The 20,500-nt window shown below is 43.3% G+C and overlaps 1 protein-coding gene across 2 annotated transcripts in view; it reads left to right on the top strand.

Moving 5' to 3' along the window:
* Positions 1-20,500, top strand: part of ANK3 (ankyrin 3) — a 275,643-nt gene that overhangs the window by 178,136 nt on the left and 77,007 nt on the right. For both annotated transcript variants that reach the window (XM_036769578.1, XM_036769579.1), the window contains 2 exons: positions 2,150-2,252; positions 17,286-17,392. In XM_036769578.1, coding sequence (XP_036625473.1) covers positions 2,150-2,252; positions 17,286-17,392 — 210 coding nt within the window. The remainder of the gene's footprint in view (positions 1-2,149; positions 2,253-17,285; positions 17,393-20,500) is intronic.

The following is a 20,500-nucleotide window of genomic DNA, read 5'->3' as shown; positions in this document are numbered from 1 at the left end:
TTGCCTTTGACTTGGAGAACAAAGGATCTGATAACTTTATTTATGTGAAGTCCCTTACACTTTTGTTTGTTGGTTCTCCCAGTCTTTGCAGAAAGAGCAATCATTCAGTTCAACATGAATTTTTGAAGAGATTTCTAGGTTCCAGGTTCTCTGCTAGGCTCTGGGGTTGCAGAGTCAAAGATGAAACAGCCGCTGCCCTCAAGGAGCTTATATTCTCAGGAAGGGTTGGTCATGGATAATAGACCTCCAGGCATCAGGAAGGGTAGAAGGCTCTTCCCATTTCCTTTCCATTCACCCTACCTAGGTAAAAACTAGGGTGGGAGCATAGTTCTAAAGCTTAAAAGAACTTAAGAAGCCGTCTAGTACTTTATCACCTCACAGACAAGGAAACCGAGTCCCAAGAAAGCAGCCTGGAGATCATATAGGCAGTGTCAGAGGTGAGGTTTGAGCCTCTTGACTCTTGAGTCAGGACTCTTTCCATTGGGCCTCACTGTCCCTAACTGGGCTGTTTCCCACCCCACCCACCCCACACTGCCCCAGTGCTTGGAGAATAACAGTTACAAGCTCAGTAACACCCTGTCCTTGAGAAGTTTACAATGTAAAAAGAGAACAAGAACATGGTGTAAATTGGTGTAAATTATGTTGCATTGTGCATAGGAAGTGCGAATGTCTCGATGTTTTTATTGTTACAAATTAGAGGCTGACTTAGGGCAAGCAGTTGAGTGTCCCAGGAACCAGGGTGAGGGAGGAGACAGTGAGGCAGGTGTGCTGGAATGATTGGATGCCCTTAGTTCATCTGCCATGAATTCATTGGTCATGTTGAGCAGAGTTTTGAAGAGCAGAAAGAAACATGATTTCCTTGGGAGTAGGGGCTAGTGGCACAGTGGATAGTCTGGGTTTGGAATAAGGAAGACCCAAGTGCAGATTCATTTTGAGACACTAGCCATGGGACCCTGGGCAAGTCACCTAAGCTCTGTTTTCTTCAAGTTTCCTCAGCTGTAAAATGGAGATAATACTATCTTCCTCACAGAGTTGTGAAGATCACTTGAGATAATACTTGTATAAAGTGCCTAGCACAGTGTATGGCACATGGTACGTGCTTATTCCCTTCCCTCCCCCCTTTTTCTGTTTTTTTCTTCCTGCTTCCCTGATATCACGGGTTATGAAGGGCCAGATAAGATCAGCCCTGATTCAAAATGGTCATGGCACCCTCACCATAAAAAATAGAAGAAATGGAGATTCGGGATGGAGAAAGGCTACTGAGGAGAAGATTCAGAAAAGCTAGGATGAAGATTGGGCAGAAAGCAATTAAAAGAGAGAAGAAGAGTAGGTATAAAATTGAGGTCAACTGAAGGCAATGTCATCCCCAGAAAAGATACCAGTGGAATTTCTCCTGAAAACTAGCCAGTTCCTTAGGGGATAGAAGTCGGATCCCTGTCCACTGGAAAAAAGACTCCTTCTTTCTTTGATTCTGTATTCTCAGCACCTAGCCCAGAGCCTAGTAGGCCCTTAATAAATGCCTGGTGATCTGTCAGTTGATTCCTCCCCTCTGTGAGTGGCAAATAAAAGAACAGAGTCCATCCTTTGAATGTCAACAAACTCCATGTTGATTCCCAGGTGCCCCTAAGCATAGAAGTACCATGGAGTCCAACAACCATAACTAAAAAGACAAAGAGAAAGAAATGAAAACTCAGGAGGCATGGCCATGAGGGTTAGCTCAGAATCAACCCTCAAATGCAAGGCATCTGTTGCACTAGAAAAAGGGAAATTTCTGACCTAAGTGTGCTCTCTGATTCAGATTTCAGGTCCCTTCATTCACTACAGGGGTCAGGCTTTCCATCACTGTCCTCTGGGTTCCATTTTCACAGTGAAACATCTGAAGAAGTCCATGAATGTCATCTTTCTGTCAATTTTTTTTTAAATCAGTTGGCCCAGTTTTAGACCACAGCTAGTCATAGGGGAATTTTAACCTGAAAATCTTTTCTCAGGATATGAAATAATTCATTTGTTTTATTTCCATTTGTGAGCCTTTTTTGTTGATATCCTTTCAATGAGTCTCATCTTTGGCTGTTGCATGCATTAATTTATTTTTTATTCATCTCATCACCATCACCTGGCACTGTTGAATGGTTAACTGTAAATACAACAGCCTCCGCTCCTTCAGTTCGGATAGGTCTTACACACTGAACCGAAGCTCTTATGCCCGAGACAGCATGATGATTGAAGAATTGCTGGTGCCATCAAAGGATCAGGTAGGCATTCATTTTTATTGATTTTAGTAATTTCCCTCCTCTTTCTGTAATTGCTTGTATAGTGACACTCAAGGGCTACATTTCTCCCTTTGCTTTAAACTTTGGTTAAGCCGATACAGTGGTCTGGTTATTAGTGTAAAACTCATCACTGAAAATGAGTTGAGACTTGGTGAACCATATCAGGAAGGGAATTGGATAGAGGACAGAGATAAGGACTGGACTTCTATTTTCACTGATATAGGGAACTCCCGAACGAGGAAATGCCCTCTACCAGTACAGGTTGGCACCTTTTCTACAACTTAGTCTTTAAGAATTGCCTGGGGGCACTGCGAAGTTAAATGATTTGGCCAAGGTCACACACCCAGCATGTGTCAGAGGCAAGGCTTGAACCTGTGGCTTCCTGACTCTAAGGGCAGCTTTCCATCTATGACTCCATGGTGCCTCTAGGAAGGAAATACTGGTAGAAATAGGGATTGAAAATGGCCCCTTCCCTTCTCTAGATAGGTCTCCAAAAGCCTGGAGGAAAAGTCCCAAGATATCCCTAAAGGGATCATCCTACTGTCTCATTTTTCACTTCAACCCTAGTATGAATTTTAGAAATAAAATATAGACACTAGTTTTTCCTACTTGATATTCAAACCTGCAAGGTTATGTATTGAACAACCATTACTCAAAGACTCCCTCTCATGTAGGAGTATTGGTTGCATCCATGATGGCATCTTGAAAGATTATTCTTGGTTAAAGAATATTATAACTAGATCAACCTTGTATTGAGTCACCAGCTTTTGATACTGCTTGTGATAAAAGGCTAAGCTTCAAGATAAGCTTGCCATTGGGACTGTGACTTGTAGGCAGTTAAATTCCTCTTCTGTTTATTTGACTTCCTTAAAACCCTGGGTCTTTACATGATGGTTCAATGCAGTAACATAGGAAATAAATGCTCATTAATTGATTGATTAAAGCCACAGGAAAAGGGCTGACAGAAAACAAGAATCACTTTTGGGGGGTTGGGGGGGGCGGGGTGCCAAGTAGAGACTCGACCTAAATCAGGCCGCCCATTTGGTGATCAGAGAGTTAATTGGTTGGGCTGTAAAGCCACTTTTCCAGGAGGCTGACATTGTATACTGCAAACCATCCCTGGTCAATTCAGCAGCTTTATCATGAAGGTAACCAGAACAGGCAGGTATGAGATTGTCTGTCCCAGCCAAGTTAAAGGTTATACATTGAGCAACCAGTACCTGAAGGCTCCCTCCTGTCTAGAGTTGTTGGTTCCCAGACAGAGCCGCACCAGGGTGTATACTGTGCTTCACAAGACAAATACCTTCAATAAATATTCTGTTGTTTTATGCTAACTGGAATGTTCTCCAGACCTCAGCCTTCCCGTGATGAAAGTTGTGGTTATTCAGTATTCTGACAGACAAGAGTCCATTGTAAAATCATTGCAGGCGTGGTCATGGTTCACCAGCAGGTCCATTCAGGGCAGTTTTTGAGGTGATGTGTAGCCCAAGTACAGACAATGACACAGCCATCTCACCTGCTAGACTGTGGCCACTCGTCAGAACCTGACCTCCATGTTCAAAATTGAACAAATTGAGCTATTGGGAAATCATTATTCTTGGGAAAAAATCACAAACCTAGAGCCGAAAAGGACATCCCGAGTCCAACCTTTTTTGACAAATGACAAAACTGAAGCAAACAGAGATGACGTGACTTGACCCAGGTCACACAGGTGGTAAGTTAAACAGAAGTGAGATTTGAACTCAGGTCCTATAGATCAAGTGATAGGTTAATATTAATGAAGAGCCCTGGGCCTGGAGTCAGGAAGACCTGAGTCCAAATCAGGCTCAGATGCTTATTAGCTGTGTGACCCTGGGCAAGTCACTTACCCGCTAATTGCCTCAGTTTCCTCGTCTGTAAAATAGGGATGATAATAATAGCAGCTACCTCCCAGGATTGTTGTGAAGATCAATTATATATTATATATATGTATATTTGTAAATATATATTTGTATATATATACTTTATAGCATGTTTATATTCATTTACAGTATTTATATATATAGCATATATTTACAGCATATTTATATATGTATTTCGTAGCATTTACTGTATATGTAAATATGTATATATTTTTGTATATATATGCACATGTGTGTATGTATATATATATATGTATATGTGTGTGTGTGTATATATATACACTGTAAAGTTAGTTAATGTTAGTTATTCTTGTCAGTCAGGATGCAACTGTTAGAATGTTCAGAGGACACTGTGCCTCCGTGAAGAGTCTCACAAGCCCTTGCTCATATACTTTTATTGTTGGTGAAGACAAGAGACACCTGGATAATCTTGATTTAGCGCTCAGAAGCCAAGCGGATCTTTAAGGCAATGGTGACAAACAGACTCAGATAAATGATCCCGACGGCTGGTGCGGATGGGCCTGCTTGGGAGCAGGGGGCCGGGCCGCACCCCAAACATTCGCCTCCTTCCAGCATGTGAATCATTTAGTGGTGTATAAATATTTTAGCAGTAACACAAACATGAATCCCAGGGTTAGTCACTTTTATTCAGACCCTTTCCTGGCAGCTCCTCCCCAAACTGACTTGCTCAGATGATAGAAGGGGCAGCATGCATGCAGTTCCAGGTCTTGAGGGGAAGAGAGGCTCAGGGGGCTTCTTGGTAGGAGGACATTTGTTTTCCCCATCCGCCCCGGCTCTGGAGGGGAAACCCAGTGAGGGAAGAGTTCAGAGTCAGCTGCCATATTCTTTCTAGTCTGGCCTCTCTCTTCCTTTTCTGTGGATTTAAAAATTCCGCACTCTCACTTACATACCTTGTAGTTAAGTCTGAGGACCTGGGTTTGAATCCTTCCTCTGCTCGTTGCTGCCCTGTGACCTTGGAAAAATCCCTTATATTTTGGACACTTCAGTTGCCTTTCGTATAAAATGAAGGGAGCCTAGAATCATAGATCCCGGGAGAGCTATTTTTCACAGATAATTGTAACAGTAAGTAGCCGGCGTTTGCAGGCTGGTCTTAAGGTTTGCAAAGCACTTTACAAACATTCCATCCCCACAATAATCCTGAGAGTTAGTTGCTATTCTCCCCCCATTTTGCAGATGAGGAAATTTTGACAGAGGCTAGCTGACTTGCCTAGGATCACGTGGCTAGCAAGTGTCTAAAGCAGGATTTGAACTCACGTTTTCCTGATTTCCAGGGCCAGCCCTTTGTCCACTGTGTCACCAAATTGCCTAGATGAGGAAACTGAGACCCAAAAAGGTTAAACCCAATGTCATCCTGGTAGTAAACATCAGAGGTGAGATTTGAACTGAACTGGCGATCTCTGCCTTTTCCGTTGGGTCCCCAGCCTTTCTGAGACTCCTTCCAACTCGGAAGCCTCTGAATTCTCTACAATGACAAGAAAAAGCAACTCTTTAGTCGGTAGATAGAAAGGATGGAGATAACAAAGAGGCGACTTGGACCAGTTCTGAAATGAATCCTTGCTGGTGCTGATGAGGTTTCCCACATGGGCCAAGTCCCCCAGGGATTAAGATTTTTTTTGGTACAGTCAATCATTGGCGTGTTGAATCTGATTCTCCCAGGGTCCGGGTCATTCTCTTGTCACAAATTAACTAGTCAGGGAAGTATATTAACTTCTATAAACCAAGGAAGTCCTATTCGGTTTATTAGAGATTAACAAAAAGCAATACTTTGGAATTAATTACATTCATTCAAAATGAGTTTTGAGAAATTAATTTATATCTCCCTGTTCTATCTTACGAGGACATAGTTCTATCATAGATGGCACAGTGGCTACAACTCTGGGTCAGGACTCAGAAGACTCATCTTCCTGAGTTCAAATCTGGCCTCAGATGCTCACTAGCTGTGTGACCCTGAGCAAGCCACTTCACCATTTGCCTGTTTCCTCATCTGTAAAAATGAGCCGAAGAAGGAAGTGGCAAACCACTCCAGTATCTTTGCCCAGAAATCCCAACTGGGGTCATAGAGAGTCAGACACGTCTGAAATGACTCAACAACAACATTCTATCTTATGTACCGAGCCCCTGAGAAGAAAAGGATCCCAGGATCGCAGCTGGAAGTGATGTCAGAGGCCCTTTATTCTTCCTTTTATACACGAGGAGACGGAGGTCCAGGGCAGGTTAAGTAAACATCAGAGGCAGGATCCGAACTCACGTTTTCTGTCTTCCCCCAAACCAGCATTCTTTCCCTGGATCATTCTTCTTCTTCTGTGAATGAATGGGACTTGATGGCCAATGAGGTTCCTACCAACTGTGAATTTGGTGCGTGGTGCGAAAGTTTTATTGAAAGTTTTTAATTCAGAGCAGTAGTGACACATGTTGAGCATCAGGGGGCTATATAGTGAATCACTCACGATGACTCAGGTTTAAGTAGAGGGGAAAACAGCATTCAGGAAATGGCAGGATCAGGAAAGGAAGTTGGTTTGACTAAAGAGTAGCAGCAGGTGAACCCATCGCTGTCTTGGGCCCCCTGGAATATTCAGAGTCCCAAAGCCTCTGGTTCATGGGGAGATGCTTTTAAGGGGATTCCTGGGAGGTCATAGAAAAGAATCACACAAGAACAGAAGGTTTGGAACTGGGTCATAGGTGGGAGCTGCAGCCAGATGGAGGAAAGTCACGGAACCACTCACTTATTGAGGTCACTTTCATTGGCATTTGGAGTCTATGCCTCTGATTTCACTGGCATAGGAAGCTCCCTCCACCAGAGCAGGCTGGTCACTATTCTTCTCTCACTTAGTTTGTGGGGCTGTAATGTTCATTAAGTGCCTCCGGATCTATCTATCTTTTTTAGAATTACTGAATATCAGAGATAGAAGGGACTTAGAGATCAGCCAGTTCAAACCCCTCATTTTGTAGATGACAAAAAAAAGCCTCTGGGGCTGGAATGCTTTGCCCCAGCTAGTTAAATGTAGAGCTGGGAAATGACACCTGGCCTCCTGATTCAGTGCTCTTTCCATAGGGTTCGTAATGATAATACTTCAAGGACATTCATTTCCTCTGTGTAGGCACTGGTTCCACCAGCAGAAACCCCAGTAAGCATTTATTAAACATCAGAGCACTTAAGTGTTGGGGATACAGGGGAAGGCAAGAGACCTTGATGAGCTCACAACCAAATGGTAAAGAGTCTGAGTAACAAAACCAGACAAAATTCACTCCCCAATACCAGTCTGGTACCAGAGGGCAGCTCCAAAGAGGCTAGTCCCAGACATCACACATACACTCTGTCACCGGTTGGGGACAAGGAACCTTCCCAGCTTGGTAGGATTTGGATTCTGCTGGCTGGGCTACGATGTGACTTTGCAGTGGGATGTTCCATTTATATTGGTCTTTATAATTGCAAAGTGTATTTCCATATATTACCTCCATTTATCCTTTTAAACCATTCTCTTTATTAGGTCGCTATGGGGGTCCAATAAGATAACATACTTGAAAATACTTCAAAAACTATAAATCTGGATACAAATGAAGAAACACACCTTATTAGGATCCCTAGTAAAGATTTTTTTTTTTCGCCCAGGTACAGCCATAGGTGGAACCATCCCTTGTAGAGCAAGTGGGAAAGCCAAAACTGAGCCGTCCCACATTCCTGCCCAGGACTTGTTCACTCCTCTCTTGGGGCGTAGCTGTTGAAGGAAAAAGTCTGATGTGGCTTCTGTAATTAGTGTATGGGTCTTAGTTCACCATGTTCCCATTACCTAACTGGTGTAATATTTACTAGATGTGTGAGGTAGAACTGCTGGAGTTACTAGAAGGAATTAAGCAAAGAGGAGAGACAGTCTTTGCCCTCGAGGATCTGTGCCAGAGGCTGATGAGATGGATGTAAGAAACAGTCTCCAGCACAGAGTATAATGCCCAGACTTACTCAGCACTTCTTCCTTTTGCCCTAGCTAGGTAGGGATTGACCTAGGCGGTATTTTTCAGGGATCAATCAGCAAGCATTGGCCAAGTGCCTCCTCTGGGCTGGGTACTAGGGAAAACAAAGCCCCTGCCTTCAGGTAGCATGTGTGTGTGTGTGTGTGTGTGTGTGTGTGTGTGTGTGTGTATGTGTGTGTAGGAGGAAACAGAATACAAATGCCAGGTCAGTTCCAGGGATAGGGAGGCACCAATAGCTGAGAAAATTGGGAGGGGCCCACTGTCAGAGGTGGAGTTGGAGCTGGGCTTTGAAGGAGGCAAAGGATTCCAGGAAGTGGAGGTAGAGAAGGAATGCATTCTTGGCATAGAGAGTATCCTGTGCAAAGGGACAGCCGTGGGAGATGGGATGCCAGATGTGAAGGTCAGCAAAAAGGCCAGTTTGTATCAAGGTTAGAAAGCCATGTATAGACATCTGGGTCCTTGGAATGAAGGCTTCCTTGTCCATTGTCAAATGCAAATTAAATCTGCACCCACCTGCAGTTATGGATGAACTTGGACCACACCTCTGTGGAACAAGAAAAATGAGAGTTAGCTAAGTAAGCTACCTTTCAGAGGATGCGTGAAGACCTTCAGCAAGTGGATGGAGCAGAGGGGCTTTAAATAATGGGGGGACATATTGTAGATGCAAAGTATGGACAGTGTGACCTGTTCTCTCTCGGCTCTTCATCATCACCTCTTATGGAATTGGTAGAATCTTTCTGTTGGCAATGGATGAACACGGTGGCCCCAGGACTGTGACTTCAGGTTAGCCCTGGTCCCCTTTAACTTTTGTGTCCTCCAAGCCTTGCTGAGAGACCCATCATTAAGTAGCTGTGTTTTTGCAAGAATACTTTGATGGGTGATTTTCTCTGTGTGTGTGAAATGGGAAACTAAGGTCAGGACTCCCATCTACAAAGAATTATAAGACACTTCATTTTTACAATATGGCAGTAGCAATCTGGCATTTATAAAGTGCTTTACCAATATTGTATCTTTGATCTTCATAGCAGCCCTGGGGGGCTGGTCAGGAGAAGAGGAGTCATTTCCCGAAGGCCACGTAGCCAGTCTTGGTGGATGAGCTGGGCCTGGCCTACTCAGATTTCCAAGTTCAAGGTTCAGTCTGTTATACCTCAGTTTGTCTCAGTACATCTCAGAATTGTAGCTAGAAGAGCCCTCAAACCATTTAGTTCAACTACTCATTTACATTTACTGAGACCCAGAGAATTGGGCCAAGGTCAGGTGAGTAGTAAAAAAGTCAAAGGCAGGATTTAAACCCGTGTCTTCTGACTCTAGAGCCAGTGTCCTTCCTGCTGTGTCTTGCTGCCTGCAGGGAGGCTAACCAGTAGGTAGGAACATACTCAGCATTCACGGTTAACAGAATGTCATAGGACCAGAGATTGAGAGCTGGAAAGGGACCTTAGAAATCAGCTGGGCCAACCGCCTCATTATTATTTTTAATAGATGGGGAAACTGAGGTTCTGAGATATAAAGTGACAGAAATTAGTTCAACATTTAGACATTTGAGGACTTTCACCTTGGAGTCGTTTGGGGTCTGATGATACCTTGTCACGTTTGGAAGCTGAGAGGTTTCCATTTAGCTCACTCCTTTGCAATTAGCCATTGGAAAAGTGGAATATTAATGGTCTTTGAAGGAAAAGGTGTTTTCTTTGCTGTCATGAACACAACTTCCAAGCATCTGTGCTAATGTATGGCTGTTTGTTGTTTTTGTTATTTGTCCTTTGTTGATGTCCTTGTGATGCCAGGACTTACAAGTGAAGTAGATTTAAGTGAGGTGGGGCTGTGCAAAATCACCACCCTCACTTTTTTCTCCAGAGCCATCTGGGTCCAGTGGCCAGATATAGATCAGCATGACTGGAGATGGCCTCCTAATGCATAGCAGTAACACAGACAAAGCCCAAGAGTAGTCCAACATCTTTATTTAATCGTGATAAAGACTAAGGACTAAAGGGCTAAGGACTGGCCCAGGGCAAGCAAAGACAAAGGTGTTGGATGGAAGACATTTGGAGGTGTAATGACAATGCTTGCCAGCTGGTTGCATGGGGGGGGGGGGAAGGGGAAGGCAGAGCTGATTTTGAATCCTGCCTCTGACACTGTCTGTTTGACTCTGGATAAATCGCTCACTCGATCAATGAACCTCAGCTTTCTCATCTGTATAATGAGGATAATAATGGCCCCAGCCTCTCTGGCATGTTGTTAGGGTTGTGAGATACTCTACACAAACCTGAAAGCACTATCTAAACATCAGTTATTAAGACATCCAGGGTGTAGAATCCTGAAAAGAGCAGCCTTCTCAGTGGCTTGAGTGTCCAAGGGCAGAAGCTGAGACCCACTCTGGGTTCTGTCACAGGTCACATCAGTGTTTCGCTGGGTGTTTTATCTTCCTTAGATTGGCTCACCATGTGACCTTTGGCTCAGGCTATCAGTTAAAGAATGTGTAAAGGTTTTGCGTCGTTCAAGAACCTAGCAATTGGTGGGGAGGTGGGGTAGGGGGCTGCAGTACAGATGGGCCAGCAGCGTGTGTAGTAGCGGAAAGTGGCCAGTTTAAGATTAAAGGTTTGCCAGCAATAAACAGTGTGGGCTGCTGCAGGAACATAAGCCAAATTGAAAGCTGGGACATTCTATATGTCTCCTTTGTGTTTTCAGAGTGTCTTGCCAGGTCCATTCAGGTGACATGTTAAACATCTCCCTGAGGCTGGATAGCAGTCATAGATCTAAAAAAAAAAAAAAAAAAAGCCCAAGGAGGTATTTAAGATAGGAAACGTCGTTGTTTTTAAATTTAATGCAATTTTTTTTCATTGAACAAAAGTCTTATGTTCTCCCCCTTCCCAATTGGAAAAAGAAAAAGAAAAAGAAAAAAAAACCCCTTGTAACAAACATCCATAATTAAGAAAAACAAATTTACACATGTCAAAATGCTTCATTTCTGCCTGGATCTTGCTACCCTCTGTATCATTCCAGGTCCAGCCTCCTATAGCTTCCTACCCCCACCCTCCCAGGCCTCAGGTTACTCTAGTTATCATTTAGAATTCATGGGTAATTTCCCTTGAAATTAGTTTGACTTGGAAAGACACAAGATATTGTAAGGCTGGAGATGTTTATGAAAGTTGGTGCTCTGATCTCGAGTAAAGCAGTGAGTTAAAACATTTTTTAACATACAGAGAAAAGAGCACAGACATGCAATGTAAATGCTGTAAATGTTGAGAATGTCCATTAAATGTTTGTTCCCATCCTCAGCTGTTGCCCCTCAGTAATTCTGTCCTGGCATCAGTCAGCCTTTTAGCACACGGTGACATTATCCCTGACGTTTCATCTTTCAAGAGCTCTTGCTTCCCTCAGAGGAAGGATTTTATACTTCATCCAATTACTGCTCACCTGGGAAGTTACTGTTCCCTGGAGAAGAGTCACTAGGCGCAGGGGTGTAGAACCTGTGGCCTCAAGGCCACATGTGGCTCTCTAGGTCCATGTGGCCTCGAGGCTGCAGGTTCCCCACCCCTGCTAAGCAATTCTGTACATGGCCAGGAGTGTTAGGGTCTAAGTGGCTGAATTTCCAAAGGTTTAAATTCACCCACCTAATATTTCCAGCCAATTAGAAGCGACTGCCAATGGCAGCCAGTGAGGAAACATTTATTAAATGCCAATGCTGGGAACTAGAGATTCAGGCACAAAGAATGAACCAATCTCTAGCTTTAAGGAACTTAAATTGTGTGGAGAAGGTGGAGGGCGGAGGAAACAATGTGTGCATATCCGAGTCTATGGAGAGGAATGAGAGCAGAATGGTTAGGGAGAGAGGGTGAATGGGGATGGGGAGGTTTCATGTAGAAGATGATTCTTAAAGGAAAAGTGAGACGGATTAAATGAAGTCGATGTGAACAAGGGAGTGTATTCCATACGTGGAGGTCAAACAATGCAAAGGTACAGAGTGGGGAGGAGCAGAGAGGAGCCTGGTTTGGCTGGAAGGGGAAAGGAAGGTATATTCAGGTTAGAAAGATAGGTTGGGATCTGATTGTGGAGGCCTTTCAAGGCCAGAGGATTTCCTGTCTGATTCTAGAGGGGTGCCACTAGAAATTAGTCAGTATGGGGGTGTGGGACATAGTGCAGTCTGCATTTAAGGATATAAAGCTGTGTGCAGGAGGCGGGGGCAGGTAGGGGCTGGAGAGAGGGAGGTCAATTTGGAGGCCATTTTAATAATCTAGGCAAGAGCAGATGGGTGCTTGACCTGGGGCAGTCACTATGTGAGTACAGAGATGGGAGCTGATATAAGAGACATTGAGAAAGTGGAAGTAGCAAGATTTAGCAACCGGTTGGATATATAGAGTGGGGCAGCTAGGTTGTGCAGTGGATCAGGAAGATCTGAGTTCAAATCTGGCCTCAGACACTTACTAGCTGTGTGACCCTGGGCAAGTCACTTCACCCTGTTTGCCTCGGTTTCCTCATCTGTTAAATGATCTAGAGAAGGAAATGGCAAACAACTCCAGTATCTCTGCCAGGAAAACCCCAAATGGGGTCATGGACACAGTGAGACATGACTGAACAACAATGGATAAATAGAATAAGGAAGAGTGAGGAGCTGAAGGTTATAAACCAGAGACGTAGACAGAATGGTGGTGCCCTTGACAGAAATAAGGAAGTTTGGAAGAAGAGGGGAGGGAGGAGGTTAGGAAGGAACGACAATGAGCTTCTGATGGACAAGGTGAGTCTGAGGTGAGCCCAGGACTTCGGCAATGATTGTCCATCTGTAGCTTAACCAGTGAGCTTACTGGCATTAGAAGTCTTTCCCCATGGCCCCCTTGATTTGAACATTTGGGTTCTAGACCTGGCCTGATATTCTGAAGCCCAAGCCTCATGTCAACTGAATATTAGGTCAATGGGTGTGCATACTATCTGCTTTCATCTTGTGCAAAGGTCTGGTAAGAAGCTATTTTTGGAAAGTATTAATCTCTGTGGAGTCAGGGAGCAATGCCACCAGTAGGCAGGCTTTGGATTCTCCATGGTGAATGCTTTTATTTTAATAGGATGATGGATTTAGAGCTGGAAAGAAACTAATTGTGCTCTAGCGGGTCCCAGATGGAAAAGGGCGTGGCCCCCATTAGTGTACACATGACGCAAATGGAATACGCATTCTACTTAGTTCTGGACTCTGAAGGAGCCCAGTGAGTGGTCCTAGATGTGGCCCTGAGGGAACTGGTGATGTCTGAGGAGCTCCGTGTTGAGAGGCAACAGTTACCTAATCAGCAAGGGTGCTAGACTTGAAAGACCGGGGATGGCGTCCCACCTTGGGCACTGCTGTGTCACCAGGGCAGGCTATTTAATCTTTCCAGGCCTCAGTTTTCCCATTTCTAAAGTGGATACAATACTACCCTTAACACTGACTAAACAGGACTGTTAGAAAGATTTAAAGTGGAGCTAAAGCTTTTTGCAAACTTTAAAGGGCTCCTACAACCATGATTATCATATTGTGTGTGATGGAGTGGATAACCAGGACCTGGGTTTGAACCCTGCCACAGACAGAGGATGACTCTGTGACCCTGAGCAAGCAAGCCACAGAACCTCTCAGCTCTGTGCCCCCAGGCAACTGTAAGATTAGAAATTGTCAACCAAGTGGTTTAATATAAGTTGCTAGAGTTTTTCTCTAGCGTTTCTGCACAGGAAGAAATCACTGTCTAGTCAAGAAATATACACTACATTATGGGAGCTGACAGGCCTCCTTTGTTATACCAATGAGGATAAATACACACACACACACACGTGTGTATGTATATGTATGTATACACACATGTATGTATATATTTCTATCAATATATCTATATGTATATATACATTTCTCTGTGTATTTCTGTCTATATATCTATATGTATATATACATTTCTCTGTGTATTTCTGTCTATATCTATTTCTCTCTATATATTTCTATCTCTCTATATTTTTGCCTATATTTTTCTGTGATTATTTCCCTTGTCAACCAGTTAGCAAATTGCCAGATTTTTGCCAAAGGAGGAAAGGGAAAAAAGATGAAATCTGTCTGAAAAGTGAAGAGTGTAAACCATTTCCATTGGAAGGCCCTTAGCCATCATCTTGTTCAAGGCCTCCCACCCAGCCTCTCACTTTAGAGATGAGGAAGTTGACATTCAGAGGTTCACTTGCTAAGTTAACATTATTTATTTTTGTACAATGACTAAGGCAGGGAGTTGCATAATAATCAAATATTTTGGGATGAGTGAGTGCACACATGAATGAATTGCACGATTTTACGTGGATAGTGCTGCCAGCGATAGTGACTTAGTAGTAAGTGACCATGATGCCCCATCGTGTTGCAAAACCCTGAGCAACCAATGCCGGCAGACCAAGCATTTATTTAGCACTTATTGTATACTAGGCACTGTGGCTACAGTAAGGCATTTCCTTCTCTCAAGAAGCTCCCATTCTAATGGGGAAGACCACGCAGAGGGAAGGTTTCAGCTCCCAATTAGAAGGAAGGCTCCTGTGGTCCTTGGGGGGCAGCCACAAAGCAGTTGGTAATGCCTCTTCTTTAATGAGAAAACTTTATCAGTTTCTGAGAGTGAACCATTTGACCCTGGGGTCTTAATTCTTTGATATGGGGAGAGGTCCTGCATCAGAAGCCTTGGGCTCAAATACCTTTTATTTTCCTCATATTTTAGATTAGTTGATTAGACTAGATGGTTCTAAAGTGACTTCCAACTCTCAATCTATGATCCTGTAAAAGATTTGCTAAAGGTCACATAGGCTGTATTAGAGGCAAGACTTGAACCCAGGTCTTCCTGCTTTGCTGGCCAGCCACCGTGTCAGCACGCTGACCTCAAACCAAGTACTCTCCTAAAAATCTGGTTCTTCCAGTTCCAAATTGGAAGGAATGCTGGTTAGAAGCTGTTCAGGCTGACACTTCTCAGCTCCACAGCTCTCTGCATCCCCTGTAAAGATCTCAAGTTTCAGACTTTGGATATAAACACAAGCCCAGCAACACTGATAGTCTCTGATGAGTTGTTTTGATAATGCCACTCAGATGTGAGCCTGTAGCTCTGCTGGAAACCATAGCGCACACATGTGCATGTCAGTCACTCAGTAAGCATTTATTAAGCACTTACTATATGCCAATAGAGGCCGCTCAGTGGATAGAGTGCCAGGCCTGAAGTCAGGAAGACTCCTCCCCCTGAGTTCAAATCCAGCCTCAGACACTAGCTGTGTGACCCTGGGCAAGTCTCTCACCCCTGTTTGCCTCAGTTTCCTCATCTGTAAAATAAACTGGAGAAGGAAATGGCCAGCCATTCCAGTATCTTTGCCAAGAAAACTCCATGGACAGAATGGTTCACGAAATCACAAAGAGTTGGATGCAACTGAACAACATATGCCAAGTCAAAAGAACGATAATGGAGTGGCTAAAAGCAATTTAAATTTACCAAGACTTACCAATATATTTAAATCATCCTCTTTAAATAACCTCGAATAGAAAAGGTTGTGTAAATCTAATGAAACCACCCCAGAGGCCAAAATAAGACAAAATAGACCACTGGAGGGGCCTTATATAGCACTGGAAAATGATGCTCTAAACAGCTTTTATTATAAATGAAAGAAGTGTAAAGTCAGGAGAGTCAGGAAGTAGGAGGCCTCCAAGCCTTCAATGCTGGCACATTGACTCTTTAATAAATATAGTATGATAGTCCTGCCACCCTTTTTTATGTGGTCTAATTGATTGTTACAATAATTAATTTTTGCCATGCATGACTCTAAGTTTTTAAGGTGAATAATTTACTATAATTACTAAGGTAAGGTAATATTATTTATTGACTAGCTTTCTTTAAAATGTATCCCTTATGGTAAAAATTACTTTGGGGCCCAAATACAAAGGATTTAGGCCTCAGCAAAGGAGCGATTAAAATCCACCCAATGTTCTACTCCAAAGAGGCCTTTTCGCTGCTCTCCAAAGGTTGGCAAACCCCCTCGGGTCTTGCCCTGCTCAGATCAGATAATGGGCACGCACTGGAGGTAATGTCCATCTGTTGCCCCCAGATAGAATCTGGGACATTTGTGAAGTGACTTATTATTTATTTCTAAAGTGGCTTCATATTGCTGAATTAACGCATCTAGAGATTGTAATGATGTCGGGGTTGTATTCATCATCCCAGGCAAAATTAATTATATATTTTTTAAGTCTCCTGGACTCAATCACTGTTCTTGTCCAAGTGTTAGAAAAAACGCCCAGGTGAACAGAAGAGGCAAAACCATCTCACCTGAGGGTGATTTTTCCAGATAAGTGATTTTTTTCAGCCTGTTCTCATTTGATCTCCAGCTCCCTAGAAAAAGTGCTATATCCCATAGATTTAGTTGTGAAATGAAAATCACTTTTGCTTGGAGAGCTAGAGATAATTGGAAACATTCTGAGATGCTATAAAATTGGGGCTGAGAATTACTAGCTTCTTCCCCTCTTCCTGGGTAGAAGAAACATCAGTTAGTCAACCAAGCATTTATTAAACTCCTATTATATACCTGGCATTATGCTGGGCACAGGAAATACAAAGACAAAAAGAAACAGTCTCTGTTCTCATCAAAGTAACAGTCGTTAAGTGAGCCCTGTATGCCAGGCACTGTGCTAAGGTCTGGAGTTACAAAGAGAGGCAGAAGTCAGTGTCTGCTCTCATAGAGCTCACAGTCTAATGAGGGAGACGACATGTAAACACTTGTTATCTCTTGTTTAGAGATAACAAAGGATAAATCTGCGGAGGGAATGCCCTAGAGGGGTAATGGGGAAAGGCTTCTTCTAGAAGACTGAATGTTCTTTTGGAGGAGACAACATGGATGCCCCTGAGTGGGGCATCTATAGTGGGTACAATCTATAGAGATGGAATAACCTTGTTACCCAGAGAATAAAACATAACATAGAAATGTTTATTGTCTATCAGTATATAAATTCTACCTGCCACCTTTAATGACCTTCGACTTCATAGCTGGCCTCTCAGTTGAAGGGGCAGGGGAAACCAAGTTTATGTTGAAAGTCAGAAAACTGGCCTAACGAGAAGCAGGCTGTGTCTAAAAAGATGGGGCGTTTAATGGGGATTCTTCCATTTTTGTTTTTCAGCATCTGACATTTACAAGGGAATTCGATTCCGATTCTCTTAGGCATTATAGCTGGGCTGCAGACACCCTGGACAATGTTAATCTTGTCTCGAGCCCCATCCACTCTGGGTAAGTCACCTAAGTGGTTTTTTTCTAACTTGTTAAATGAAAAAGAAATCTTTTGTTCCCTAAGTGTTGTAAATCTGACTTGATGTGCTATTTAGGCAAGAGATAGGTGTGCTTAAAATGCGTACCAAAACTGTTGAAGAAGTTTGCTATGCATTGGAGAACCTTGCAAAAATACTATTAATTAAATGAGCAGAGTTTTGCAAATAGCTCCCCATTCACCATTTTGCTCTGTAATATTTTGGAAGGAGGAGTCTACCACCATGAGTGGCTGGCATGACAGGAGCAAACCTCCTCCATGGGACACTTCAAATTTACTATTTTAAAGTTGGATTTTCTGAATCCAACTAGAAAATCTAGTGAGAATCTATCTAGAAAAAGAATGAAGTGCTGAAGAATGTATTAATGTGCTTTGTTTTTCTGTTTGGTGGTTTTCTTTTAATGACGAATGGGGCAATTTCAATGACATGTAACATTGCCTAAGTATCTAGTAAATGCTGGTGTTTAATTTATTATTCCATCCCCATTCAAAAACATAGGGGCCTAAGATTTAACTAAAAATTAATTTCATCCCATCCCTTATAAAATTAATACTCAATTGTGAACCAAAAGCCATTCCCGTAGCCAACTCGGCAAGGATTCCTTACTTGTCTGCTAAATGCCTAAATTTGTTGCTTGATTCCAATGCATGTATGTGAGCCGGTAACATCAGTGTGTCAAGGATTTGCAATCACACTCCATTGATAAATTAGTAGATAAGTCTTGAAGAATTTACCTCAGCTCAAAGAGGTCAAGTGATTTGTCTGCGATTATTCAGGTAGTAAATGTCAGAGATAAAATTCAAACTCTGGTCTTCTGTGGTTCCAGCATTCTGACCATTACACAAAGCTACTTATCCCAAGCCATTATTTTAAACATAAATAAATAAAACTTCAAGAAAGCAAAAATGTCCATATACATTGTGCTAGAATGAAAGCAGTTCAAAGCACACAGTAGGTACTTAATAAACACTTGATTGGTTGGTTGAGAAGCTGGATGAATCAGAGGATGAGAAGGCATGGCTGGGGATGAGAAGACGGGAGAGGGGTCCTGGGCAGTGGAGAAGGCACCTCTGGTTTGAATCTTGGCCTTGCTATTTATTAGCTGTGTACCCTTGGCTTCCCTGCCATAGGCCTCATTTTCATGGTGGAAGGAGCAGTGGAGTCAGAGAACCTAGGTTCAAATCCCACTTCTCATGCTTGGTCCCTGGGTGACCTTGGGCAAGTCACACCCCCTATACCTCAGCTCTTCCACTTTTAAAATGAACTGGCTGTTTTGGTCCCATGTCAGTGATCGTCTGATCTGGCTCAGTGGAAGGAACATTCACACCAATGAAAACATGGGTCTATCAATGGGCCAAAAATGTTTCTGACATGGGAGCCTTGAAAGGCAAAAGGTCTTTGCCATTCAGTGCCTTCAATTCCACTTAATCGTCATACATTAAGGTCCTTTTCTGTGTAGAGCACCGTGGCCAGTGCTTGGGTTGATGCAGAATTTTGCCAAGGTATGGTGCCTGCCCTCAAGAAGCTTTAGGCTGTCAAGGGATAGGACACACACATATCATATTTATAACTGCAATGTTAAATGAAACATGGGAAGACTGCAGAAGAGAGCCATGAATGGAGTTTAGGGGTAAACAGTGGGGACCTTAAGGCCCTCTAGAGAAATCGGAGTATGGTCTTTCCTATCCGTGTGAATAGAAACCTTCTGTTGTTGTTGTTCAGTCATGTCTGACTCTCTGTGACCCCACTTGTGGTTTTCTCAGCAAAGACACTGGAGGGGTTGGCCATTTCCCTCTCTAGCTCATTTTGCAGATGAGGAAACTGAGGCAAGCAGGGTGAAGTGATTTACCTAGGGTCACACAGCTAGTAAGGGTCTGAGTTCAGATTAACTCAGAGAGAGGAGTCTTCATGACTCTGGGTCTGGCTGTCTAACCACAAAAGGCTAAATGTGACCATTGACTTCGAAATGAACACTTAAATAGTTTAGTTTGATTTTATTTGTTTTGTTTTTAACAAGAACACATATGATTTTATTGGGACAGACAACTTCCATTGATGATATATCCAGTCTCAGAGAGGAGTCTAGAGGCTCTGAGGCCCAAGAGACTCTCCGGGGTTCTGTAGAGGCAGGATTTAACACTAAGTGCATTTGCCAGCCCAATAACGATCCTCCCCCCAGGGACAATTCCTTGATGTCTCATCCTGGCATGAGAGGTTAGAGGTTATACTAGTGGGTCCTACCGAGCTGCTTCAGAACTCTCTCATCTCAGGCCAGTTGAAAGGGGATTTTCACCAGAAGAATGCCCCTCAAGGGATGCCTTATCAAAAAAAGCAACAAACAGGTGATAGACTGCTATGGGTGAAGATAGTGCCTGCCCAGCAGAAACCATGGATGTTTTCAATCATTCAACAAATATTGGTCAGGCTAACATTTATATAACTCTGGAGTTCATAAAACACTTCACAAATATCCCAGTTTCCTTATAACAACCCTGGGAGATAGGGGCTATTATTATCCACATTTTACAAATGAGGAAACTGAGGCGGGCAGAGAGAGATTACTTATTCAGGGTGGTATGAGACAGGATCCCAGCTCACAGTGTTCATCACAACCCCCAGTCCTTACCCTCAGCCTTTTTCTTCCCTTCTTGCTCCATCTGAGGTACTTCCTACCCTCCCATTCCTCATTTTGCTTCTTCAACCCCTAATTTCTACCCAGTTTCTCACCATCACAAGCTCCCTAGATGCCCTCCCTCCCTCACTGCTCTAGGTCGAGAGCCCTGGGAGACCTCAGTTCAAATGCCAGTCCTGATACTTAGTACTTCAGACAAGTCACTCAACTTAATGTGTCTGGATCGCAGATTCTGTCTCCGTCAAATGAAGGAATTGGAGCCCTTGGCCTCAGAAATCCCTCCTGGCTCTACAACTTCTTCCATCTATCACCATGTTTCCCTAATGCCCCCTTGCCCCCACCACGGGAGACTCCCTATTTTCACCAAATGGATTCCTGGCTCTCCCATGCTGGAACTCTCAATGCCTTTTCCCATAGAAACATGGCACATGGCGAAAA

Source organism: Trichosurus vulpecula, chromosome 8, assembly GCF_011100635.1.
Source record: "Trichosurus vulpecula isolate mTriVul1 chromosome 8, mTriVul1.pri, whole genome shotgun sequence".
NCBI classification, from domain to species: Eukaryota; Metazoa; Chordata; class Mammalia; order Diprotodontia; family Phalangeridae; genus Trichosurus; species Trichosurus vulpecula.
Note: the sequence above shows the minus strand (reverse complement) of the source record. Positions and strands in the feature narration are given on the sequence as shown.